Raw genomic sequence first — 26,803 nt, 5'->3', positions numbered from 1 at the left:
TTTCTTTCTGAAATTCTTACAAAACCCACTGATTCTGAGAAAACTGGAATCTGAGGGGTGTGTAGTTATTATCAGCAACTTCATATGAGGCAAATATGCAAACTGGGTACCACCTCTCTAGCTGTGCAGAAGGGCATTATGCTTTTGCCATGGTCACACTGCACAGCACACTGCAGAGAACAGCTCTGGACTGACAGCCCCAGTATTCGTATCTTTATTTGTATCAGACCTTGAAGCATTTCTCCTAAATAATCATCTTGTAATATAGAAAACTTACAGTTCATATGAATAATGAACTTTCAGTGTTGTCTTTAAGGCACATATTTCTATCACCATTTCATTTTGGTCCGGAGAAGCAGTTGCATTTCAGACACCAGCTATTCAGGTATCTGGCAGGTTGGTTTGTTGTAACTATCCTTATGACTGTAGACTTCAACAACATGTATGGAGTTCACCGTCTGCAGTGCAGTGTTTTGTCTCGGTACCATGTGTGCCCCAGGTGCACCGCTGCTCTTGGCTACCTTCAGCAGGTGACTGCTGTCTTTGCAACACCCAGGAACAACAACATCCCGAGTCCACTCTTCCTGGGACCTGTAAGCACAAAGGGAAAAGTTATTTCTGTTTCATTAATCCTGGTGAAGGTACAGAATTTGTGCGTTCTATTGGCACATCAGGTGTTTCGCAAATGACTTGTGCTGTAACATGAAGAATTGCTTATCCCAGCATCAAAACCAGTTGGCAGCAGAGGGGAAAATAATTGTGTCTCTATAAAACCTCAACAAGACCTCAAGTACCTTTTGGTGGGTACCAACCGAGCACTGAGCACCCCTGTGACCTGCCATCAGGGAACAGAAGCTGCATGGGGTAATGCTACACAGCTTGCTGCCAAAAGAAAATCTTCTGAGATACTTGCTGTTGTGCGCTTATTTTTTTTTTTATAGTATAAGGAACTCGGTTCCATCTTCTTGAGATGGTTGTCAAAGGTCAAAATAAAAATCAGATCAAAGCAGCACATACACAGAGAAGGACTGGAATAAAGTTTTGCCTGGGCAGCAAAACAGCCTTTGAAAAAAAAAATCTTTGCAAATTGTTCTGCCAGGATTATAGCTCAAGTCCAGGTCTGCTGGTTGTAGAGCAACAAATACAGTCCACCTGAGCAGAAGTCATTCCACTCTGATGTTTTCCCTTATAAAGCTCTATGTTGTGAAACACTTCAATTCCCCAATAGTCCACCACTCAGGAACCCACACTGGCTAAAACTGTACTCAGAGAAATGTAGTCCTAGCTTAGCAACCCATTCCTCCCATTTGAGGAACTATTACGCTTTCATTGACATCTGCTGGCACAGGGTGCCCAGAGTAGCTATGGCTGCCCCATCCCTGGAAGTGTCCAGGGCCAGGTTGGATGGGGCTTGGAGCACCCTGGCCTAGTGGAACGTGTCCCTGCCCATGGCAAGGGGGGGAATGGGATAGTCTTTAAGGCCCCTTTCCATCCAAACCATTCCATCATTATGTGATTCTATAAGTGTAGGGTGAGACAGTAGGCACCTGTCTTCCTGCAAGAGATTAAACCCTGAGGACATCAGAGGGACAGTGAAGGCAGTGGGGTTTCACCTCAGCAGAGGATGAGAAGAGCTGTTAAAAGGGTTGCAGTGTCACCAAGGGAAAACTGTGCATGCAGTGGCCTTTGCTCTGTGTACATGACCTTCAGTCAGACACAGTCTTCAGTTTGCTTTCTTCTCATCCTTGGAAGCTCTGTACTTTGTCCTGAATAAGTGTGACTGGTTTTCCAAGCACTTCAACTTTCCTTAACTCCAGTTCCCAACTGGGCTACTTTAAAACACCACAGCAAGAGGATCAGAACCCTACTCTGCACCCTTACCTGGCTATATAAACCTGCCCCAGGCACTGCACAGCCAAGTGCATGATGCATTTGACAAGGACAGCCTTTATCTGACAGATAAAATTTGGAACTCCCATCAGGGGAGGAGAATAGCCATCACAGCATTTGTTAATGGGATTTAGAGGATTCACAAGAATATTCTTCTGTGTGACTTGAGAGATGGTCCTTGCTGGAGGGAAAACACTATTAACAGGACATCTGAGACATGTGAGAACGCAGCCACAAAGCTACCTGGTGCTGGCACTGCCTCTCAAAACAGCTTTTACACTAGAGAATGGGAGGGGATTTTATTCTTGCTGTATGCCTAGTGGCTTTGTACAAGACCATGGGGAAATCAGGAAAGCATTATGAAAACAATAATAGTAGCTCTATTAAAAGCACATGTTGCTGTACATGCCCCCTTCAAGTTCTTGCAATGACAATTAAGACTGAAATTCAGAAATGGGTGTAACTTAAAAGCCAGTTTATCCTACCCTTCTAACAGGGCCCCAAGGTGAAACCACAGCTCGCTTCCCCTGTCTCAGCTTTCTTTGAAACCTGTATGTCAAAAGGTGCTGGGAAGATCTGAGCCTCCAAAAGATGGTGGTGGGGAACACAGAGATCAGGAAAAACAAGAGGTAAAAAAAGAACAACTCCATGAATAGAGAAGCTCAGGACTGGACCAGGGAAAAGCAGGGAAAAGCAGGGAAAAGCAGGGAAAAGCAGGGAAAAGCAGGGAAAGGAAATCTGCCCCTCTTCTATGCTGGTGCCCTCCCTTCACGGTGCCATGCAATCAAACATTTCGTGTAGGGAACTGTATCAATTCCAGACAATTGTATCAATGGATGCTCTATGTGATGCAGCATTAAACCCCACAATGATGCTGAAAATGCTGAGCTGCCTCTCCTAATAGCATGCTGGCTTTATGATTTTTTACAAAACCTTTTCAGTTGGAATTCTTTGTTCTTTGATTGCCGGATTGCCCTTATTTCCTTTTTGCCAGGTAGAATGGTAAAGCATCTTGCAGTCAGAAAGGTCTCTGGTACAAAAATTTCAGTGACTAAAAATATCTTCTGTGGGAGAATATACCAGCCTGCTTCTCTGCAGAAGGATTTTTTCTTCTTGGTAATATGCTCCAGCTGTGTGAATAGCTGAAAGGAGGACTTTAACCCTACTGAGACATGGGCTTTTCTATTTGACTAGCTTCTGCAGTCAGATCAACTACTTCACAGAGGATGTTTTGTAACTTGACTTAGGGCTGTGAAAAATAATTAACCTCTAAGCAGTCCAAATTTAAAATGCCCAACTTCTTCCAAATGTTTCCACGCTAGACAAAAAAACACACCAAATTTCTTTGATTCTCTTTAGATTGCATTTTTGAGCTGGACTACTTTTTTTTTCTGGTTGCCATCTTAGCTGACACAGAATGAAAAGGAGTTAGTGTACAGCTACATTCAGTTCTCCTGAGTATGGGAAATGCTGGATCATCAATTGTCCCTTACAAAAAATCAGCACATCTGTTGAGTCAAGGGAGTATCTATTCCAGGACAGGTTACAGGGCATTTACAGTGAAAAGCAGAGCAACAGAGCCAAGGTGTGCCTATTTCTGACCATCACTAGATGATGCAAACTGAAATGATCCCTCAGTGATTTCTTTACACTTGCTATCCGTGCTGCTCCGGGGACAGTGTCTTCTACACATGCTGGTATATAAATAGGTTCCAAAAGAGGAGTGCCTGGTTCTTTAATGTCTCTTCATGCCAGAAGGGTTTGCTGTTTGCTCTCACAATGTTTGACTAAGTTGTGCATATTTTGTCAGACCAAAAGTGGTTCCAGTTGGATTCAGGATCCCATTTCTGGCACAGAACACTTGCATTTCCTTGTGTTTTTTAGGGAAGTGATGGCTTCACTTACAGAACAAGTGTAAATGCTACAAACTGCTTAAACAAGCACAGGACAGTCCTCTTCCTGAATGGATGCCTACAATTTAATTGATGTACATTACAGCAGTGGACAGGACAGGACAATTCTTTACAAATTTAACAACTGGAAATGATGCTTATCAGAGCAATTGCTTATTTGCATTTCTTCACCCTGTATTCCTAGAGCAACAGCTCTTCTGAGGCTGTTGCACCAGCTTGCTGTGAAGCTTTGCCTCCTTGCTGAAAACTGAAGGCACTTTTTTTTAAGCTCTGTCATTTTGGGGGAGGTTTAGGTTGGATATTGGGAAAAAATTCCTCACAGAAAAGGTTGTCAAAGCCTGAAATACCTGGGGAGCAGCTACAGATGACCGTGAGCAGTGGGTGAGCGTAGGGCCCTGCCAGCATTAAGCTGACCCCACTCTTCTTTTGGACACCCATTTCTTTAACAGAATGTCTCAGTGACCTTCACTCCATCTCTCAAACACTACTAGCAGCTGGCACAGAGGAAGGACAGCTGCCATTAAGTTTCTCTTTACTGATATTTTACCCTGTGCCTGTCATAGGGCAGAGGACAACCTGCCTTCTTGGGCAGATGTCTGATCCTCGCTCTCCCAGATTGCTGCTTGCTGGGATGGCAGAGGGCTGTTTGTCTCGGGTGGTGGGTGCCCAAGCAAGTGCTCCAGAGAAGAGTTACTGCAGGGTCAGGTATTATTCTTCATCTGAAAATAATTGATTCAAAAATAACACATCCTGCTACATCCTGCAGTCAGGCTCTGAGACCCATGAGCCATTCCCATCATCCTGACAAGCCCTCTGCCCGGCAGTCCTCCTGGGGACGGCTTTGGAGGCTCACGGACATTGTTCTCCTCTAACTAGGTGTCCCAGGGCTGCAGCTAATCTCCCTTCCCTAGACACAGACCCTTGTTTTCAGCTAATCTGGCTCAAACCTCTGCACCACAGAGAAAACTGCTATCTCTGCTGCTCTGAACTTCTCAGAAGCAATGCTGGGGAAACACCTCCCTCCCAGCAGCACCATGATCTGAAACCTGTTTTTCCCTGCTCAACATTATTTAGTGTTTTCAATAACATAATTGAGCAAATAGGCTGTAAATACTTGCAGCTCATGCATATAAGACCTTCTGCTAAAAATTGATATGTTCATCCTCATTATGATTCTTTATATCCAAATGAAAGAGGTGGCATCTGGAGTGACAGCACTCTGTAGTTAATGATCCCAGGTATTTGTACGCATATTTTGTATCATTTTAAAGCAATTTGTTCAACCAGAAAAGCAGTCAGAATGAAGATCATTATAATTAATGCAGTTACCACTAAAATTCAATGTTTCCCTGCAAAACTACATATTCATGATGTTGGTGATATGCTTCAAACATGAGGGGAGAAAGTTCTCATTTTGTGGCAGCCAGGTCCAGAACAGCAGAGTGGAGCCCCTATAGTCACACAGTTGGGCTTCTCTGTTATTTATAACCTTTGCCCAATCAGCACTCTGCATTGTGTCACATCATTGCAGCCAAAATTATCTTGTCAGCCTACTAAGGCCCCTCTTTAACTGATGAGAGTGTTTTACTCCTAAATTTGTCTGTAAATCTTTATTTGTTTTGTAAACCTGTGTTTGTTAATACCTTACCTGCCTGAAAGAATTGATGTTTTATTTTATATTGCCTTACCTAAAAGAATTAGCTTTTTATTTTATCTCTTCTTACAGTATTTTGAGTACAGTAAAGCACTGAATCAAAATGTTAATCTCAAAATCTATTCAATTAAGTCTGAAAAATAGCACAGCCTACATGCTTTTCTAGTCAAAAATAAATATATACTCAAGAGTCTTCTTCCAGGGTGGAGGAGTTCTTACTCTTCCAGATACTTCATATGCTACCAGAAGCAGCAGAACAGTTTATTTAAGAAAAAAGAGAAAGCTATCGTAAAAATGAAATTTGTCAGACATGGGCAGCACTCATCCCAACTTCCCCTTCTAAGTGGGCTGCCAAGCCACTTCTCATGGCTGGGTTGCAGAAAGCAGCATGTACCCCAGCCCTGGAAAAGACAGGGAGGAGAGGATTCATCCCCTGTGCCTCTTCAGACGGCTCCTGCCTAGGAAAACCAAGCAGGGTGCTCGGAGATCTCATGATGCATGGGGCAATTCCTCCAAATGTCTGAGACCTTGGCACAAGAAGAGGACAGGGTAGGATAGAACAGGGATAGGGTGCTGTGTAGCAGGGCCAGGCCCAGCTAAAGCTCCATGGAGGCCTAGAGAGAGAAAATGCCAAGACATGGTGAAAAGGCAGAAGCCCCTCTCTTCTGCATTTCTGACCCCAGCTTATCTCTCTGTGTCCCATAGGTCACTCCTCCTTAACCCCTGCTATTGGACAATTCCTGCTCCTCTCTAGCCCTATATAAGGGGCTGCTTTAGCCCATTCTGGCCAGAAAAGCCATCGCTGGAACCCTTCACAGAGCCCCCCAATAAAACCATGGCTGTGGAACCCCAGGGCTGCCTTCTCCTCTCTCACCATCTGCTTCCTGGCCAGCCTGCCAGGCTCCTGAGCAAGCAAAGAGCTGGAACCATAAGAGAGCTGGTAAATCACTAAAGAGCTGAAATCCTTTGGGCTGGCTAAGGTTGCCTGCGGCTGAGAGCGCCTTGGGCATTCAGACAGTTGGTCTGCAAAGGACTGAGCTATCCATCCTGTGCCTGCCTGCCTGGGGACAAACCAGCCCAGCAGGAAGCCAGAATAGTGCTGATAGACTGCAGTAGACTAGACTAGACTAGACTAGTCTGAAAGATTTCAGTCGGAAGGGATTCACAAGGATCATTGGGTCCAACCGCCCGACCCATTTAAGGCTGACCAAAAACTAAACCTCATTGCTAAGGGCATTGTCCAAATGCCCCTCGAGCAATGCCAGTTTGGGCCACCAACACTGACCCCTACTCCAGGACCCTGTTTCAGGGTATGACCACCCTCTTGGTACACAAATGCCTACTCATGTCAAGCCTGAACCCTCCCTGAGGAGTCTTGGTTAAATTCTCTTTTGGTTTTTGATCATGGATATGCAGAAATATATGGAATCTTTCCTTTGGGACTGCCTGCCCTCAGTTTTGCTGTTTTTCAACCATGCCACGTGTCTGTATTTATTTCTTTTGACAATCAACACTGTAACAGCTTCACCACTCCAGCAACATGCACCCAGGTTTAGAGAGTTCCTCCAGGCACACGCTGCCAACATTCCCACCTCACACTGGAGGGGAAATGGTGCCACAGCAACCACCCAGACAGGTAATGTGGCCTTTCATTCTGGCCGTCCCAGCATGGCCCAGCTCCATGTTTGCACCTCCCCAGTGCCTGCATTGTTCTCCTGTTCTCAGGAAGCCAGATGAACACAGGATGAGGAAATTTAGCCTAATTTGTTACACGCAGTAAAAAAAAAAAATTGCGAGTGAAATACAAAACTGACGGGCCATTTGTTGTCTTAATGAAATCTGTTAGTAGAATTCCCACATCTCACCTTGCATGTCTATTCATTTTACAGAATTAAAGAATAGAAATCACTTGAAATTACTTGATTAAACAGCTCTTATTTGAGTGGCAAAAGAGAACAAGGTGTAAATAAGGAAGGGTCACATCTGTTCCAAGAGCAATTCCAGGACAGTTTTACTCAGAATCACCGTTAATGACACTTCCATCTCTGATTAGAAACAGTGCCCACTCTCTGTATCCAAAACAGACAGACTTTTGGCTAAGGGTGCACAGACTGATATACCTGCTCTCATAGCTGGTTTTGGCTCTGGTTAGTGTTTAGCCAGGATCCCATCAGCTCATTCAAACCTACTTTATTTTAACAACCTTACCTGTAGAAGCCTTGGTTATCATATGCCATGTTAGTCATGTCACCCGATACAGATGTAATCCTGAGTTTCTTATTGTTGTTGTTATTGTTCCTTCCCTTAAAACCAAAGTAAGCAGCTTGCATGTGCTCTAGTTCTTCAGTCCTCAGCTGGTACCACAGCTGCATTTCTCTGTGAATATACAAGCAGTAGAAACAGTATTGTAATATATGACTGTACAGCTGAGCTTTTGGTCTGACCACAGACCTGGGTCTACAGAGCTTAAATCTCATTCCAGGTTTACTGAAAAAAGCACTTAAACACGTGCTGAACTTCATGTGTAAGCCAAACTTGCAGAGATTTAAATAACACCCTAAGATAGGGAGTTCTTCAATAGCATAAATACTATTGTGTAAAAAATAGCGTTATTTTAAGTACTGTCCAGCACTCCTCAAAAAACAAGCAAACAAACAAGAAAACAAGAACGATTTTCGTATGAGCACCAATGGATAGTTCAAAGAAATAAACCTCCAAGAATTATGTCCATTTGATTCAGTGTTTTTGCAGACTGCATGTAGTAAGGAAAGTCATATAAGGGTGGGATGATGTGTCAGTGTCCTAATGGATCTTCAACAGTGACATCAGGCCACAACCTGTCGTGTGTGAAAAGATTTCATATCCTCTCCATTTTATGGGATAAATTATTTCAGGAAAAAAAATTATTTTCTGTGACTTTTTGCATCACTGCAATTCTTAGTGTTTCCAAAATCACCAGGCAGGTTGAAAAGATATTGACTTAAAAATATTCCCTCATGAGAGCATATTCCCTCACTGTCAGAATTCTCTTTTGGAAATGTTCAGAGCTGTTTTCATGCTGCTCTCTGCAACTCTGAGGTGAGAAAAAAAATCCACCATTTCTTTTCTTGTTTTTAGAAGAAGTTTAAGACTCACAGCATCATAGACACTCTCACTGGCTGATGGGACAAGATCAAATTGTGAGAACTGGCGACGCTGATTTTGGCGCCATTTCTGTTTTCTTGGGATGCAGTCCTGCTCTTTCCAAAGAAAACAGCAGCCACACTTCCTCAGTGGACAAGATCTATGAGGAGGCTGAATGGTGGGAGGACTTTTAGCAGCCTTCATCCCTTTTCCCGTCAAAACACATGTGGGTGTGGCAGTTTAGCTGTGAACATGGTGTTAGTGCTGTGCTGACAGTTCAACTTCAGGGTCTTTTCCAATCCTACTGATTCTATGATTCTATTAAACACAAGATGGCACTTCAAAGATCATTAGACACCAGGCAAGGCAGGTTTGCAGGCAGAGATGATCTCTCAGGTGACCAGCTGAGAGCCAAAAGAAGCAGACATGCAGATCTCAGAGCTACAGGCAAGGTGAGGAGATCCTCTCTGCTCCATAGGTACAGATTACCTCATCTTTCAGATCTGGTCTAAGAGATACTTACTTCATTATTTCCTCCCCAAGAGTTCTCATTTTGTAATAAGTTATCAAGCCTGCAGCTTTTTGTCAGATTAATGATTTGTGCATTCCAAAGTCAATCCACTTTTCCACCTCCATTACCAACAGAGATGCTGCCACTCCACCTGACAAGTTTCGCACAGGGTTGTGTCACTTTTTCTCCCATGACATGGACAGTTTGTACATGACTTCAATTTTTTCTGACAGAAGGGATAAGATACACAATGCCTGCAGTGCCCCCAGGCTTCCCCTTGGAGCTGGACTATGTTGCCAATGGGATGGAGCAGCTCCTTCAGGAGACAGGGAAAGAAGCACAGGGGAGCAGGGAACTGAGAAGGTCTCAGCAAAAGGAATAATTTTACAGCCTGGTGACAGAATCAGGTCATTATGTCCAGTGTGAAGGGCTTCTTTTGTAAGAGGAAAAATATCAAGTCATCACAATAATGAGAATGTCTGGTTTTTACAAAACTTCATGTAAAATAAGTGAAAAACAAGGACTGTGATATGACTAGTCTTATCAAAAAGAAAAGTGGCAATTACAAACTGTCAATTAACCTTTCATTTCAAAGCTATTTATTTCATGCTACCAGTAAAAAACTGAATATTATGACTGACAATAAGGACTTTCATTTTTTGACACAACAAAATCTTTGAAGAGAAACAGAAAATCTCTACTTTGGTTACACTTGGATTTCAAATGACAGAAGTTCCCCCTTCAGCTGGTTCCCACACAGCTTCAGGGAAATCGCAGCTCAGCACAGAAACCTTCACTACTGTCTTCCCCAGTCTCCCTCCACTCCACTGGAGGGCCTGGTGGGGGTAACCAGCAAGAAAAGTGAGAGGGAAACCAAGTTCCTGTGGAAAGTTTCTGCAGCCGTGACTGTAGGCGGGTGCTCTTGGGCTCTTGGCTCCAGCCTACAGGCAAATGCGCTCCTGCTGACACTATCCACACTGAGTTTTTATAATGAACTGGACTGAAAATTTGACTTTTTCCTGTTCCTGTTTATAATCCACCAATTTGTGATCCAAGCCAGAAGACAAAATCCTCCATCCTTCCAGCCCCATGCTGGGACAGCTTTGAGGATGCTCTGCACATGGTGAGGCCTTGGACGGCTCTGACACAGGGAGATTCCATTTCCCAGCAGTGTTCAAAGAAAGAAAGGGAAAAAGGAAAGAAATAGAGAAGGAGAAATATTGCCAATCTTCAATAACTTGAGGACAGAAATGCTGTGCCAGAAAATAAGACTTGTGTGTTCAGCTTCTGCATAATCCTGGGTAAAACCAGATCTGCCTAGGCCTGTTGAGGTTATCTGATACTAACAGGCATCAGGTATTTAAATACTATAGAATTCCAAGTCCTTCTATGCCTAAAGCCTGACCTACAAATTAAGGATTTTAAGTAATTAACAATATTGCAGTGCTGCAAGCAGGAAATCCTTTGAAGCACTTGTTATCACAGCAATGGGGTCCATATGATGTACACTCTTACACTGTTATTAAAACTGTCTTCTTGACCTACCTTTGAGTTCTTCTCCTCTCACTTTTCTTCGCACACTTGATCAGACAGCAAGTTAAGAAAGCGATGGACATCAGCAGAATGACAGCACAGCTCACAATGGAGGCAATCACTGCGACCTTAAAGCCAAAAGTCTCGTATTTTGATATGGCTGCAGCGAAGCAAACACAGAAACATTTCTAAGATTAGTCCATGAATTTATCTTTCACATTTTCATTAAACCATGCTGAAGCCTGCCTGCTTCACACTTCTGCTCAGTGAGGACTTTCACATCACTATGTGTCAAGATACCAGAGACTCTTGGCTTCAGCTTTGACCTATGCAAGCCTCAAACCGGACTATGTAAAAATCTCCTGTTTATAAGTTACTAATGAATTGTTCACAAGCATTTCACCACTGCAATTAATTAAATACAGTGCCCTTAGCACTGCAGTAGCTTAAAAGCACAAGTCTGTCGGCAGATCAAATGCAGATGAGCTGCAGACTCTTTATTAACAAGGACTGAAGCTACAGAAAAGAATACTAACACGGGTATATGGGCTCAAAGAAGCCATTTAGAGCAAGGACAGTTCCATGTAATTACATCCTCTTTGGCAGGCAGCAAACAACAGGTCTTCCTCTGTTTGGGGAAGGATGCGGGATGGAAGAAGTGATGTGCAGGGCTGAGTTTCACAGGGATCTGATGCTGGAAGCGAGTCATCCAGACAAAAGGAGGAGTAGGAATGTGATGTGGCACAGCTAACACAGATCTCTGCTAACTCACTTGGAGCAGTAAGCATGTCTTGCTTCAAAACTCAGCTAGTTCTCCCAATGTCACAATGACCAACATCACAAACGGTTCAGCTGAGCTCCACACAAAGCATTATATTTCCGCAGCCTTGGGGGGAAGGATTTCTCTCATTTTTTCTTTTTCTTTTATGGGATCTCCAAAGAAGAGGTAAGAATAGCTGAGCGTGGGAGAGAGGACTAAGTGTCTGTAAGAGCAATGTATCCACTGGGATTTGAAATTACACGAGGTCTGAGGCACCTCAAAGCTCAGAGGTACCAAGTTTTGCTTGGGTCTACTTCTGATCAAACTACTGGCAACCTTATAATAAACAAGCAGAAACACAGCTAAAAGGTAGTTGATGCTGCTGCCATTCAGACACTAGTTCTCTATATGGTAAATTTCCCATGCAGCTGCAACAACCAAGAATTGTTAAAAAAAATCACCGTGCTTCTTTTACAGCAAAAAGCTAGGAGATAAGGGGTTCGCAAATGTGCTTGCACATCAGTTGGTCATTCCCATACTGTTTAGGTGATTTATGATGATGGTCCAGTCCCTGATCCTCTGCTTTATGCCCCAAAATGACTGCTGTGTCTTTAACGTGGGTCCAGGGAAGGGGGAGCCTTGGGGCCCTTTGCTGGGCTTTTTCAAAGCCTCACTGCGTCGGCATCCGGGGGTGTGGTGTAGTCTGGGTTTTGCTTGGCTAGTTTGGGATTTTTTTGTTAGTCCAGGCAGAAATTTGTTTGGTTTTTTTTTTTTCTCTCCTTTTCCTGGGCTTGGAGAGGCTACAGCAGCAATCCTTCAGCTGCTTTTCGAGGTGAATTAGATGGTTTGGTTTTGGTCAAAGATCAGAGAGAACAAGCGCCAGGAGAAGAATCGGCCAAGCCCGGAGGGAAGGAGAGGCTGCTCCTTTTTGGGCCCAGACCCGGGAAAAAGCCTGAGCTGGGCAGGGAAAGCACACCTGCTTCACCTGGGGACCAACACCAGAGATTCACCGGGTTTACACCAGCTGCTGCGTGAACCTTTTGGTTTTTTCCCTGAGACAGGAGCTGGTGTCATCTTCCTACCCACCCTGCTGCTGGCCGTTGTGGGTTTTTATCTTGCTCTGGTGTTCTGGTTTTTTTTTTTTCTGGGGCAGGTGGGTGTGTGTGTTAAGGTCTGACAGTTCAATAACTAGCATTATTTACTTTTTCTCCCGTGCGGTGTGGGCAATCTGTTTGTGAATATCCGGCTGGGTTTTTCACTTTCATCCACTAGTATTAATTTCTTATTGGTGGAAAGGGATTGTTGGAACCCTTTTTTTTAGATGAAACCCTCATTCCAGAGTGTTTTTCTCCTAAACTTGTCTCTAAACTGAGACACCATACCTTCTCTAAAGAAGCATACAGCTTTTAGCTGGAGCCACAGTTATTCCAGGTGCTACCAGTGACATGAGATCAGGGATGAATCCAACAGAGTCCTTTCTGTGCGTCATGAAAATGGCACGTCAGAACATATATGGAGTGGAATTACCATCAGTGGGGCAACTTTGAAGAAAATTGAATTTGTCTTTTTCTTTGCACAGATATCTAGGAAGAATCCAGGACAGGCAGGGCAAAAGGAATGCAGCGCATCCCAGAGGGAGGGGCACGCTTTGGGAAGAACCTTACGCTTGCAGGAGGGCACTCCGGCTGTCCACTGCGGGCCGCTCCCTTCCCAAACGCAGGTGAGGACGGGCGCTCCCTCCAGCTGGTGCTCGGCGGAGCACTGGAAGGTGACCACCGTGCCCAGCTCGGTGCCGTTGCCCTGCAGGACCTGCAGCGAGCCGAGCTGCGGCGAGAGGAGGCGGCTGCACTGCCCTGCAGAGCAAACACAGACACAATGCAGCGCCGCCAGCAGCGGAGCCGTCCACCGAGGTTTCGTTGACACCAGGCTGTAAATCGGTCACAGTTCATGGTCAAAACAAATACCAGACCTCGGGGTGGCCAATGCTGGCTGCTCTGCCAAGCATCAGCCCACGGCCAACAGTGCCATTCAACAGCTCCTCTGCCCTCATCCCCAGCGCAAAGCAACTGGTGTTGTGACATGATCTGCTCAGACTGGTACCTGTTGAACACTAAAACACTAAAAACACTAAAAAAAAGTCATTTCTGAGTGGCACGGTCCCCTATGGATCCCTGTGGTGTTGGATTCGGATTAATTTAGTACTCAGGCTGGCTTGGAGTATTCATTACGTGTCTTCCCCCACACAGGTTTCCAAGATCTACTGGACTGATCATGCAGTTCAGCTTACTTGGTAGCATCTTGGCATGATCTGACTGAAACTTCTAATCTTTACAAGCACTGCATATTTGTTTGGCTTGGCTGAAAGGGATCAGTAGGGTCAAAACCACAGGGAAGAGCACAGAAAGACATACACAAATAACTTATCTCACTTTTCAAGTGACAAATTCTGCTTTACAGTAAATCACTAATTTTTAATAGATTTTTGTTCATTTCACTTTTCTGTTGCTTTGTTGCTTATACAGCTGTTCTCTGAGCTGTGGAGCAGTTCTCCCCGTGGCCACCTTATCTTACCTATTAACTTCATACACTAAATTTTATTGTCACAACATTCCTTGTTCACAGTACTCTTAAACAAAACTTTCAATGAGAGATGCTTAAAGCAACATATAACATCAAGATAACTTCAAAGGTAACAAATACTTTTTCTGGGTCTGTACATGTGCTTTGACAGAGTCTAGAAACTCAGATATTTTTAACATTTACAGAATAGCAGTACTGCTTCTGCATCAGAGCCCAGGTTCCCTATTTTTCACTGGCTTTCCAAAGACTTGGGAAAACTCAGAGGCATAGTGCTGCAAGTGCAATGATGACACATCTAAAAGTATTAAAAGAGGGAAGAGATATTCTCCACATCTACAGGCAAAAAGAAATTACAGCCTCTATGAGAACATCCTGACAGAACAACATGTTGTTAGCAAATCTATTTTATTTTGAATGCTAGAACACCCCCCATGTCATTATTGTTGTTAAGACCCCAGATCATTCCACAGAAGACAGGTGTCCCACCTATCTATCTCCAGTTCATGCTCATAAACTCCCTGTCCCTGGAAAACAAACCCAAAGGAATCTCAGCAAAAGACTAAACAGAAGTCATAGTGACAATTACTAAGCTAATCTACTGAGTAAATATGCACCAAACACTAGCTTTTAAAACCATAGCTCTTTAATTCCATGCTGATTATTTCTGTTTTGCCACTTCTTTCAGCCACTTACTATAGCAGCAATTGGCCTCAATGAGAGCAAATATTTTCTATAGGACTGATTTCTCTTCACCTCTTGCCGCCCACATCCCATTCCTGGAACATATAGGATGTGTTGGACAATTTTCCTTCTCACTCCAAATGAGTGTTAGGAGTTTGGGCTTTTCTTTTTATTTTAATCACTCTGTGGTTTATTATGAGAAAACATTGTCCTGATCTGTAAAATAAAGATTTTACACATAGTTGATTAGTTTTGGGGTTTTTTTTTCATTTTAGTACTTCAAGGCTATTTTTAGAGATCAGTCCACATTCTTAGAGTTCACATTGGTGACTCTTGTAGCTGCACAAGATGCAAAAAGTAATTAAGAGCTGAATTGGACATGATGCACACCTGCTGAGCCACCACATGGAGCCTCAGTGGAGGCATTCAGAACACCTGCCAGTTTACCTGGACTCATTGTTCACTCTTTGTTCTCCAAAGAACAAATAATTCAGAACTGGATCCTTTCTTTCAAGACCTATTTAATTTAATCCAGCACTGACCATCCTGAGTAATATGTGCAGCTGTAGCTGCTGGAGTGTTTGGAACCTTCCCTACCCCGTCCTTGCCCAAGATGGTGTCTGCCAAGACATCAAACCTCTGAATGGCAGTGACCTTGTCAGCACCATTCCTCAGCTGGGGGCTTTAAATTATTTTTGCTCCACTTGAGCTCTACAGAAATGTCTAGTAGCCAGCATCCCCTGAAAATGTGGGTATTTCCATGCTTTGCCCTGGGCTGCAATAGCAACATGGATCGTGCCCAGATGATCATTCTCATATGAATGTATTGGGGCTGGAACCACAGAGGTGCCTCTCAATGGGAGCTACACATCCAAAACCTTCTGTACCTGACTTAAAGCTCATCAACAACTTCATGTACCTGCACTTGTCCAGAGGAGAAATGCTGTTCTTCTTTTCTTTCCACTAAAGCCAAAAACTTAAATGTGTCCCTGCTTTTTGCGTTTCACAAATGCATTTATTGAAATGCCCAGATGGAGCTTTGCCAGAATGACCTTTTGGAATTTCAACTGAGCTGAGATTCAGCTTGTCTGCATAAAATGTGCCCGAATTTTAATAATCAATTATCTTCTAAAAATGCTTTTGGAAAACTTCCCTGCAAGCTCTAGTGTCCTTCACTATTAGCTACCTGTAGTGTTTCCATAGTGAGCCATGGCATTCACTTTTCTGCTGGGTTGATTTTACCCTTACATCTCCAAAGAATCATGTTTAAGCAAGCTTCCATCCTTATACTTACATAAGCAGATGTTCCATATAGACTTCTTTTTTGAATACTCTTCAGGCATGTTTATCAGACTAAATCTACTACAATCAAGAATTTTATTATTGTTTTTATTATTAGAATTAATTTTATTTTTGTTTTCAACTCAGACTGGTGTCTGAGGTTGCATTGCTACCTGGTAAAACACAAACATTTGTGCTGACCAGATTTACATTAAAATTTGTATTTCTTTTATAAATATCTAGAAAATGTCACATTCAGGTCTTGGTTTGCATAACTGGCACCCAGAAGAGTAAAAATGAAAGACTGTAAAATTGAATAAATCCCCTAATTAGAGAGCTGCAGGCCTTCTGCTCTGGAGACAGGGTGGAAGCACTGGCATTGTTCAGCCTGAAGAAGAGCAGGCTCAGGGGAGATCTTAGACCCACTTCCAGGGGCTAAAGAGCCAACAAGAGAGCTGGAGAGGGACTTTGGAAAAGGGCCTGCAGGGATAGGACAAGGAGGAATGGCTGAAACATGATAGATTTAGATGGGATATTGGAAAGAAATTCCTGGCTGTCAGGGTGGGCAGGGCCTGGCACAGGGTGCCCAGAGCAGCTGGGGCTGCCCCTGGATCCCTGGCAGTGCCCAAGGCCAGGCTGGACACTGGGGCTGGAGCAGCCTGGGACAGTGGGAGGTGTTCCTGCCATGGCAGGGCTGGCACTGGATGGGCTTTAAGGTTCCTTCCAACCCAAAACCTCCTGTGATTCCACAGTTCTATGATTCCAGTTTCTGCAGCTATTTCTGCAGCTTTTTGTAGAGCAGGAGCTGATTTATACAAACACAATTCTCAGCTTGGCCCCATGCTGAGAGGATATCCAGTGATATCCTCTGAATCTGATGCTGCTGTCTGGCAGTGCAGAATTGCACTGGCTACAACAAACAGGTTATTACATAGGACAAATAACTGTCCTCAAAGTAAAGACAGACACTAAAGCTGTGTCCTCCATAAGCTCTTAATTCACCCAACCTATGAGTTCAGAAATAAACACATACATAATTTCCAGGCAGTGAAAAATAGAGAGTAATGTAAAAATTAAAATAATTAAAAATATGTCTTCTCATGTACAGCCAGGATTATCTGTATTGCAAAATTGATTTGTCAAAAAGAGGAAACATATGGTTTCACTATCAGCAAGCCATGGGTTTATGTTTTGCTGATAAGAAAAAAGAAATGAGAGAGAAACCTACGCATGCCTGTCTGGTAAACATTTCCTGTGCTCCTTCCACAGCAAAACAGTGAGTAAAATCAAATACATTGCATAAGTACCTACCAAAATTATCTAAACTACAGACGTAATTACCTGGGAGCATGTTAGCAAGGCTGCCACTTGCTGTCTGTGCAGAAAGAGAGCGATCCCTGTCTTCGCCTCGTTATTCCCAGACACACAAAGGTCACCCCTTTGCATTGCTTACTGTTGGGAATTGATAGCACTAAAATATGCTGGAATAACTAGATGCCAGAAAGAAAGAGAACACTAGGCTCTATCAACCCTGTAGAAAATAAACACACCAATATTATTGCTAAAAGTCTCTTTTCCTAGAGAAGCAAAGGCATGTTAAGCATCCTGAAATCACAGGCATGTTAAGCATCTCACAGAAGAGTTCTGGGAAGAGCTCACTGTGTTAAAAAGCAGAAGAAAAGCAGCTAGAAGTGAAATATGAAATAAAGCAGATGTAGCAAAGCATCTTGTATAGAGTGAAACTGTCTGGCCCTGGCATTGGTCTCCTGGCCACTGTGCCTTTGCTTCCTTGCAGAGCTGGCCTCGAGTGCTGCCAGGGCTGGCCTTTTAAACCAACAAATGGCCACCAGGATCTGATCCTCCCACAAGAAAATCCAGAAGCTGGCATGGCTTTTAAAGAAGTTAGTGTAAGCATGATACCAGACCTGCAGTAAAAGAGCAGGGCTATAGAAGCTGCAGAGATTAACCAAGGTCCCCAGCTGTCCTGCAGTCCCTGGGCAGCTGCTGGGGACATGTGGGAAAGCTCTTACAGACCTGTCTGTCTTCTAACACACAGGTATAGCTCTATAAAATTATTCCCTGGGAGAAGCTTTGGAGGTTCAGGTGTGGCACAAACCACGTGCACCAAAGCACAGCCCTCTGCACACCCGTCCCTGCAAGGAACACCTCAGAGGCAGAGTCAGGCTTGGCCACCACTGCCCCGGGAGCTTCACACCCCAAATTCTGATGGACACCTGCAAGAACTGAACAGCAGCCACAGGACTGTTCCTCTGGGTCACTTGCATAGAGGAACATCTGGACAACTGCACAGGGTAAAACTAGCAGGTACCTAAGGAACACATCTGTCACAGCACATTACCTGACAAAAGAAATGCAGCTTATTAATATGTGGTTCTGGCACCTGCCTCATATTAGCATTTCTGAATGAAAATATTCCCCATAAAACATTCCATGTTTCTATTGATCAAACTATTTTTAAAGTGTGATAGAGGGAACTCAATATCTGATGATTCTTACAGGCCACCATTAAACAGTTGTAAAAACACCTTTTCAGAAAAGCTTGTTTACCCATTAATATGCAATTTCCATGCAATTAAGAAGGAGAGCAAAAAGGTATTTGAAGAGAGTTTATTTCTGTGTTTACAAATCCATGCTCAGATAAGCTCTCTGCTCCCACCTCTGTTACAGCAGATACCTCAGGCTCACTCCTACCCACTTCCTTCATTTTATTCTGTGGTCTGCTTTCGTAGGTAAAACTGATTTTTCAGCACATGTCATTTACAACATGCAAAGGTTCAGGTGCTGAGACTCCCACATCCATTACATTTTGGGCAGCATTGCTTTTCTGGAATCACAGAATGGTTTGGCTTGGAAGGACCCTTAAATCCATCCCATTCCATCCCCTGCCATGGGCAGGGACACCTTCCACTATCCCAGGTTGCTCCAAGCCCTGTCCAGCCTGGCCTTGGATCCAGGGATCCAAGGGGCAACCACAGCTGCTCTGGGCAAGTGTGCTGCTCTGGGCAACTTGTGCCAGGGCCTCACCGTTCTCTCAGGTCACCATGGGACCTGCAACATGTGAATCCCAGGGCAAGTGTGCACTTCACCTCTGCCACCAGGTCCCTCTGTTCTCAGACAGGTTTTGGTGGGCACATCCCAGCTGGTGTCCTTCATTGGGCCAGTGAAGTCTGGATTTTTATAATTTCAACTTTCACCATTATTTTTTCCCACTACTAATGAACAATCTCTCATTCATTAAACAATTGTAACATTTCTGCAGAGGGTGCTTTCCGCCACTTGGAAAGCCAGCCACTGAAGAAGCCAAAAGAAACCCCAGATGTATTTCCACAGGGAAAGCACATCTCTGTTAGGAGCCATGGACAGAGGAAGGATGAAGGATGCCCCACCAGAAAAGTGGACCGGACAGAGGTTGTTTGCTGCCCCATGGGAAGCCTCCTGCAGCATCCCTGCAGGAAGGGCAGCATCCCTACCTGTCCACTGCCCACCCTCAACACGCTCCACTCTCCTCCACTGCTCTGGGTGCTGCAGGACACAGAGCTCAGCCTGGCTGCATGTTTGCCTTGTAGAAAACAACTCTTTGATCTGGCTTGTGCACAGCCACAGGCACATGCTGGGGCACTGAACAGGGCTGATAAGAGCAGATGTGCCTGGACGATGTGGCTGGTGGCCTCTTGCTTCTGCACGATGCTTGCCAGACTGGGCACAACCTCTGTGGATGGCTGGGGCCGCATTGCACCGACCCACCTTGACCAAAAAAGTTCTCAAGGAGGAAGGGTCCAGAGCTGGGCAAAAACATTTCAGTCATTAAAAATCCACCCCCAATATGAAATTTTAGGTGGACCAGATCTGCATGCAACTTGATGGTTATATATTATTTTTTTGCCAAAAAGTTTAAACATAGGAATTGTATTTCCACAAAGAACTGATTTGTAAAGAATATAGAAACTTTTCAACCTTTTATCTTTGAAACCACTTTCCTGTTTTAAAACAGATGATGGAATACAGGTTTGTATTTTTCATGGGGAATTTCCAACCACACTGTTAGGCAAAATAAGCCTGGATACAACAGACCTTACCTTCCCTCCCCCTGGCTGGCCCACTTTGGCTTCCCTAAGTCTTTCCCAGGAATAATCTGAAGGTAATCCTGTCCTTGGTTTGCTCTGTTAAGCTGTGAAATGCACACCACAGAGCTGTGACCTAGCATCCACAACTGTCAGCAAGAATTTCTGTGAATAATTGATTTTTCAGACACCAGTCTGAACAAGTCAGCAATAGCATGCCTTTTGATGGTGATGGAAGTCATTCATGGGCTGAGAAACCAACAGCCAGATTTAAAACCTGTGGCTGTGGTTTTATCATTTTTTATTTTTCCTCTCTCCTGGTTGGTTCTTTTGCTGACAGAGTTTGGCTTTCCTATTCTGGGCTTCACGCAGAGGGACATGCAGCCAGCAGCTTGGCCACGGCTACCAGAGCAACCTGCAAACTGCTGGGTGAGAGCCATGCAGCACCCTGCCAGGAACTGCTCAGGCAGAGCAACAATTAACAGCACAAGTTAATAAACACACCTGCTTTCAGCCTCCCTGCACACAGGAATTGCTGCAAGATGGCACCAAGACTGACAAGAATGAATGCCCGAATAAGGACAGGGGACCAGTGGATTGTGTTTGCTTTTTCCCATTTAAAAAGTCAAGGACTGCAGGTGAGTTATGCACAGAATGACAAGCAGCTTGAGAGAGCAGAGCAGAGGATGGCAGCCCCATGTCCTGCCCTTCCTTTGTACATAGCTAGGGAACTCAGGGCTACACCTAAGAATTCAGCTTCTGGGCTGAAACAAAATGAATCAAAACCTTAGTCCTAATCTAAATTTCTGCAGGTATTAAAAATAATGGGCACCAGAGCTCACTTGCCTGTGCAAAACTGCCCCTGGTTTTGTGGGGCATCACTTCTTAGAGCAAAGTAGAAACCCTATGTCCCGTCCAGATGCCTCTTTTGACCCAGTCAACTAGCAAAGATCTTGGAAATAACTGTGGCTGTAAGCAGAAACCTTCCTAGGTGTAATTCTGCCTTTACATGAGGGCACAGATTTCTGCTTTTCTGAACAGGAAAAATCAAACCCCAAAACTCGCTTTTTGCACCTCTCTGAGGTCCCACAGGCCAAATCATCCTCCTACACACTGCTCCCAGCCCACACACGCACTTTGTACACCATCCCTTCACCCTACTCAACTTCTGTCCCCATTTTGACCTCTCTTCAAATTCATTCCCAATCAAAGCTACTCTGCTTAGGAGTCTGGAATACACGAGCGGCATTGTGACTGGCTTTATTTCATCCTAGAAATAACAATGGAATCATCTCTCCCAGGTCTGTTGGAGGAAAGGCAAGCAGTTAACCCATCCCTTTCCCCAGCACTGCTTCTACAGCCACCACCACTCCAATCTGGGCTGAGGTAGCTGTGACTGCTGCACCCCCAAGCAGCTACTGACCCCCCAAAGATGCTGCTGAGCCACAGGGGCTCTGCCCTGCTGCAAAGGCTCATTTGTAATCCAGGCACCAGCTCAACCCCCATCCCTGAGACCCTCAGGAGACACAGGAATTGATTTATTTTGGGGAGCAGTTGCTCATTCTGCAACTTCTGCATTTCTCTCTGTCATCTGACAACCAAATGAGAGGCAGACATTCATGCAGACTGCAAAATCACCTCTCTGCCAATCCTGATCCACTTGGCCAGTTAAAACTGTTCTTCAGAATAACATGCTTGCTCATCTGCAGCTGCATTTCAAAATGCCTAAATGAAAACTAACAATTCTCCTGTTAGCTTGTCTCCATCATAATATTGAAGGCAAGACTCTACAGTGCGCATAAAAAGTCAGTGGCAATCATGATTTATTATTAAAAGCTTATTATTTGCTTATTAAAAGCAAAGTCATGCCAATTCTATCATAGTTATAAATCTCTTTGCTGCAGAGTTGCAGTGATGCTTGGGGATGCTCTGCTTTTCCAGGGGAAAGGTCCAAGCATGTCCCGGCTCTGACACAGTGGGAACAGCAAAACTGGCAGCAGTTCTGGCCTTTAAAATAGACCGCACCACCCAGAAAATGCTGGGTTATCCACTGTCATTGGGTGCTTCTGTGTTTTAAGACTGACTTGTGATTTTTGAAATTTCAGTGTTTTGGATCCAAAGCATTCACCTCACCTCATTCATTAGCTGAAATTCAGAAGTCTACTAATAGTCTGTCTCTCTAACCCAGTTAATTTCAGAGTAGCTAGGACAAAGCATTAGAGAATACCACAGGGAACAATCTTGCACTGTGGAGGACTCAGAAAACCCCAAAGCTCTCTTCCTTCTCTATTTTGTACTGTTCTAATGCTTTAATGACAAAAATGCTTCCCTCAAAGCAGTATCAATGCCTGGTGCAAATGCCTAAACATCCAGATTAACTCCTTGCAGTACAGGAGATAAAGCCAATTAGCTGACATTCTACAACTGTCACTTCTTTTACATTACTTAATACAAGGTTTGACTTTGAGCTCATGGGTATACAAGAAAGGAGAAATAACCCTGGGGAAATGACAAGCCCATATATTCCAAGTTGTATCACCCTCTGCCCTGTGGAAATGGAAATTTGGGATCCATGTTTTCTTCTGCAGCCTAAAAATGGAACCACATTTAGGATCACAGGGACAAGGTGATAAAATTTTATGCATCTGTACTGCAGAGCAGCAGCACTCCTGGCTTCCAAGAACAACTTTTTTTTTACTGTCCTGGAAGAGCACTTGTAAGTTCTTAGTAACATAATATTCAGTTTATGCATTGCCAAGGAAACTCACTTCAGAAAAAGTAAAAGTTGCTCACAACAAAAGAACAGACAGCTGAAGTGGCACCATAAGTACATCCACCCTGGTACCTGCATCCCACCACGGCCACCAACATCCAGGCTACAACTGAGCCAATACCTGCTGTCCTGCCCCTATCCTTCAGCAACCTGCAACCTCTATCTTTTCTAAGCAAGAGACTCATCCCTTTCTTTCAGTGGTGTCTGCTAGATAATTCCCTCCACAATGAGGTCTGAATAGAGCATTCACTGCAGCCTGCAGCATTTCCCACCCCATGAAACCTCTCCCTTTCCCTGGAAAGTGGAGGAACAAGGCAGAACCACAACTACACGCAACAACCCAGCAGTGAGACCTACTAATTTAAAACCTGTCATAATGAGTGTTTCTGCCAGATCTGCATTTATTGTCCCTCTGTCTATAGCTGCACTGATGTGTTTGTCAATGCATCTCTATGTTGGCAGACGTATATGCTACCTGGTCTGAAAGAGCTACAGAAGGGTATTAAGGAATGAGAGGAACCACAGCAAAAAAAAGGTACCACCCTGGATAACTGGAGGGCCAGAGCCTCTCCCTTCAGGAACAAAAGGACTAAAAATAATGATATGCCTTGTGCTCCTCTCTCTTCTTCCTGTTTCACTCAAAAGACCCCAGTATAATCTGGGCAGCTTCAGAGGCACCAGCACCTCAGCGGGGCAGGCTGATGACAGCACCCTGCCACATGGCAATTCCCAGGGCAGGAGAGTGCTAAGGTCACCTGACACAAGCCTTTCAGAATCTCAGAGGCTTTTCCAGAGAATTTACTGAGCCTGGCAAGCACTGGTGGATGAGTGTCCACAGAACACTACCACAGTACGGCAGTGATGCTGTAAATGCCGCTGTGACAGCACAACAGCTGCAGTACAGAAGGCTTCTTCTCAGCTCCAGACATCTGTTGTGCTCTTCCCCTGCCCCATGCTCTTGCCCTACACATTTGCTGACCTTCCCTCCAGGTAAGCCAGGCTCCCACAGCTCCTAAGGGAAGCACACTGCTGACCCTCCCCAATCAGAGGGTGGGATCGTTCTCCCTGCTCCTGTCAGTCCCTCAAAAGAAGGCAAGACCAGGAGAAGTGTAGGGTGTTTGAATCTCACAGCTGTGTCTCAGGAAGCTCTAAGACCTCTAAATACTACAGGCATCAGGGCTGTACTAAGGAACTTCCTTTAATTTCTCTCTCATTCATACGTTAATTCAAATGGAAATCCTGCCACATTTTTTTTCATCCTCTCAAAAGGAACATGTGAGGGAGTTTATCTGTGCAAATCTTTATTATCACCTTATTGCTCAAGGTCTGAAATAATGTAAGGGGGTACTCAGCATCAAAAAGGATCACCAATAAGGACATGATGCAATGAAAGATACTTTATAAATCCTGTGCAACAATTGGCAGCAAACATTGATGTATAAATAACATGGTCACATTTAGGTGAACAAGAGTTTAATTTAAAATTACACAAGTAACCATCTTTTTAGCTATCTAAACTGCTTAGGGTTGCCAGCAGTACATCCACCTGACTCAATAGTTCCAAATGGTTTTTTTGCAAAGGTGGAATTGCACCATGGAAAAGCTCCATGAAGCAGCAGAGAAGGTGAAGAGGGTGAAGAGGGTGAAGAACCAACACCTGGCTAAGGTCTGGCAAAGCCCCAGGTGCTCAAACATCACTGCTGGTCCTACAGCCAGGGCAGCACAGCCAAGCCCTGACCCAGCATATTTCAGTTTAGCACCTTACTGAGAGCTCCTGCTCCACAGTTTTGGTGTAGTTGTCTTGGAAAAAATGGTCTTTTTGTTCTGGCTGGAGACACAGCTGAGAGGTGCCAGGTCTATAGATATCCAAGGGATTAATTGAGGGTGGATTTCTAATTTGAACACCAAATAGTTTTTGGCAGATTGGCATTCCTTGCTGTTTTGTCACAGATCTATGCAAAGCAAGATTAACTGACACAGAATCAGAAAGTCTGAGTGTAACACAGGACATGCCACTTCCAAAACTCCTTTTAGTGTGGGCAAACGCAGCCCCATGAGACTTTGACACAACATATAAAAGCAGCCAAACATACATTATTTAAAAAAGAGAAAAGTCAGTAATTAGCAACACTATCAGATTAGAGCAACAGGGTCTACACTTGGGTTTGAGTTAATTCTCTAAGCCCATTTCCCAGAACTTGTTTCACGTTTTCAAATTAACTGCTATATTAAATTCAAATTAAACAGTCAAGCACATTCAGAGGATACAATTTAAAGCATTGCTACTAGCATTTAGCTAGTAGCTAAAATACATGTATCAATTTCTATAGGCACAACAAATTCAGGTCATTAATGAAGTCTGTTAGAACTTCATGAGCCAAATAAATCACAAGGATATGAAAGGACAGGCTGCACATGAGAAGGAAGTCCCTGGATTTCAGCAGAGCTCATGTCTGCTTGCATTGAATCCAGGGAAAAGCCCATTTACCCTGTGATCTGAAGAAAAAAGGAAGAAACCCCAGCAAACAGCAGGTCACCGCAGCTGCACCAAGCTCCAGCATCCTTCCATCTCACCTTAGTTCTGGACTCCAGAGGTGGCTGTGGCTGGGAGTATGCATCTCCTGCTGCCTGTGCCAGCAGGTCCAGACCATGGTTCTACTCCCTCCAGGCCCAGACACCCACCAACACCACAGCCCTATGCAGTGGACATCTCCCACCAGTTCAGACCTTCTGTCACCTCGCATTACCTCCAAATTATTGAACCCACTTAAGCCAAAGAGGTTTTGAAAGGATGTTATGGTTGCGCAATCAAATTGAGTAACAAAACTCCAGGGAAGAGAAAGATAAGAAGGAAAAAGCTTTGCTTGGTTCCTCATTCCACCCCTCAATGTATTACCATATTCCATTAAAACACTGATGTCTTAATTTCCTTCCCAGCCCGGTGATACGCACCCAGGAGCGATGTCTCTGAGAACGAGCGCTCTCCTCTGTCCCCATGCACTCGTCCCCTGTGCCGTGGCCATCCCAGCGACTGAACCCCAAACTTCTATCCTCGAACCGCAGCGCCTCCTCTCTGGGAGCAATCACCACCCATACCCCCTCCCGAGACCCCGGCAGCCCCCGGGGGAGCCGCTCGGACGGCTCTGGAGCGCGGCTGCTGTGCGCAGCCCTGGCGGTGCTCGGCCCCTCCGCCCGAGCCCCAGTCCAGCCCTGGCCCCGCTCGGCGCCCCGAGTGCAGCCCCGGGAGAGCTGTCCGAGGGTCGCCGAGGCCCGCCGGGATCCGCGTACCGGGGTGGCTCCGGGACGACTCCAGGACACCCGTCTCAAGGCGTGCCCGAGAACTTCAGGGTGCGGATCACTGTCCCCTCGGCGCTCTGCAGGGTCCGGCCGGAGGCGGCACGGAGTGGGACGGGAGGAGCCCCTGCCCGGAGCTGAGTGGGAAGGTAACGCATCCCCGCGGGGCCTCCCGCGCCGCTCCCCGGGGACATACAACACCTCTGTCCGGAGATCCGCGTCCTGCCCCGGCCACCCCGCATCCCTACGCGGGAGGGATCCTGCACTCTGCCCGGGCTCTGGCGCTACCCCCGCTGACATCCTCCCTCCCCTCTGCTGCGACGCAGGAGGGGACTCGCGCCAGGAAGGACGCGGGACCGCGCTCGTACCTGAGTATCCGCGGGGGCCGCCGCTGTCCCGCCCTAGCGCGGAGGTGCGCGGCGCGTCCAGCCCGGCTGTGCTGGCGGCCGGCATGGCTCCGCCGAGCGCCGCCGAGCCCCGCCGCGCCGAGGCGCCCGGCAGGTGCACCGCACCCGCACCCGCAGCCGCAGCCGCCCGCCCTCCTCCGGGGCCGGGCCGGGGGGCGCAGCGCGGCTCGGCCCATAGCGGAGAGCCCCGCCGGGCGCCCGCCCCGCCGCCTCCCCGCGACACCCGCGGGGCGGGGGAGGAAGGGCACGGAGCGAAAGGAGGGGCCGCCGCCGGAGCCTCGGGGCCCGGGATAGCGCCGTGCCCTGACGGCCCCGGGGCTG

The 26,803-nt window shown here is 45.5% G+C and overlaps 1 protein-coding gene across 1 annotated transcript; it reads right to left on the bottom strand.

The window, feature by feature from the left end:
• Window positions 1-26,576, bottom strand: SUSD3 (sushi domain containing 3). The gene is made up of 5 exons (XM_084214814.1): window positions 26,444-26,576; window positions 13,049-13,237; window positions 10,637-10,784; window positions 7,666-7,833; window positions 1-591 (listed from the first exon to the last, which is right to left on the bottom strand). Exons 1-5 carry the CDS (start codon window positions 26,526-26,528, stop codon window positions 378-380), a joined length of 804 nt encoding a protein of 267 aa, XP_084070940.1. The 5' UTR covers window positions 26,529-26,576; the 3' UTR covers window positions 1-377.
• Between the last annotated feature and the right edge of the window lie 227 nt (window positions 26,577-26,803).

The sequence above is a fragment of the Fringilla coelebs genome (genome assembly GCF_963513975.1).
Source record: "Fringilla coelebs genome assembly, chromosome: 13".
Lineage (NCBI taxonomy): Eukaryota > Metazoa > Chordata > Aves > Passeriformes > Fringillidae > Fringilla > Fringilla coelebs.
Note: the sequence above shows the minus strand (reverse complement) of the source record. Positions and strands in the feature narration are given on the sequence as shown.

What these genes read in the sequence shown, in the direction of transcription:
- SUSD3 (XM_084214814.1), bottom strand. Translation starts at nt 26,528, where the DNA reads ATGCCGGCCGCCAGCACAGCCGGGCTGGACGCGCCGCGCACCTCCGCG. An exon ending in CGGAGTGCCCTCCTGCAAGC is followed by an intron (nt 10,785 to 13,048) that starts GTAAGGTTCTTC and finishes GCTTCGCTGCAG; the next exon opens with CCATATCAAAATACGAGACT. An exon ending in GATAACCAAGGCTTCTACAG is followed by an intron (nt 592 to 7,665) that starts GTAAGGTTGTTA and finishes TTGTGCTTACAG; the next exon opens with GTCCCAGGAAGAGTGGACTC.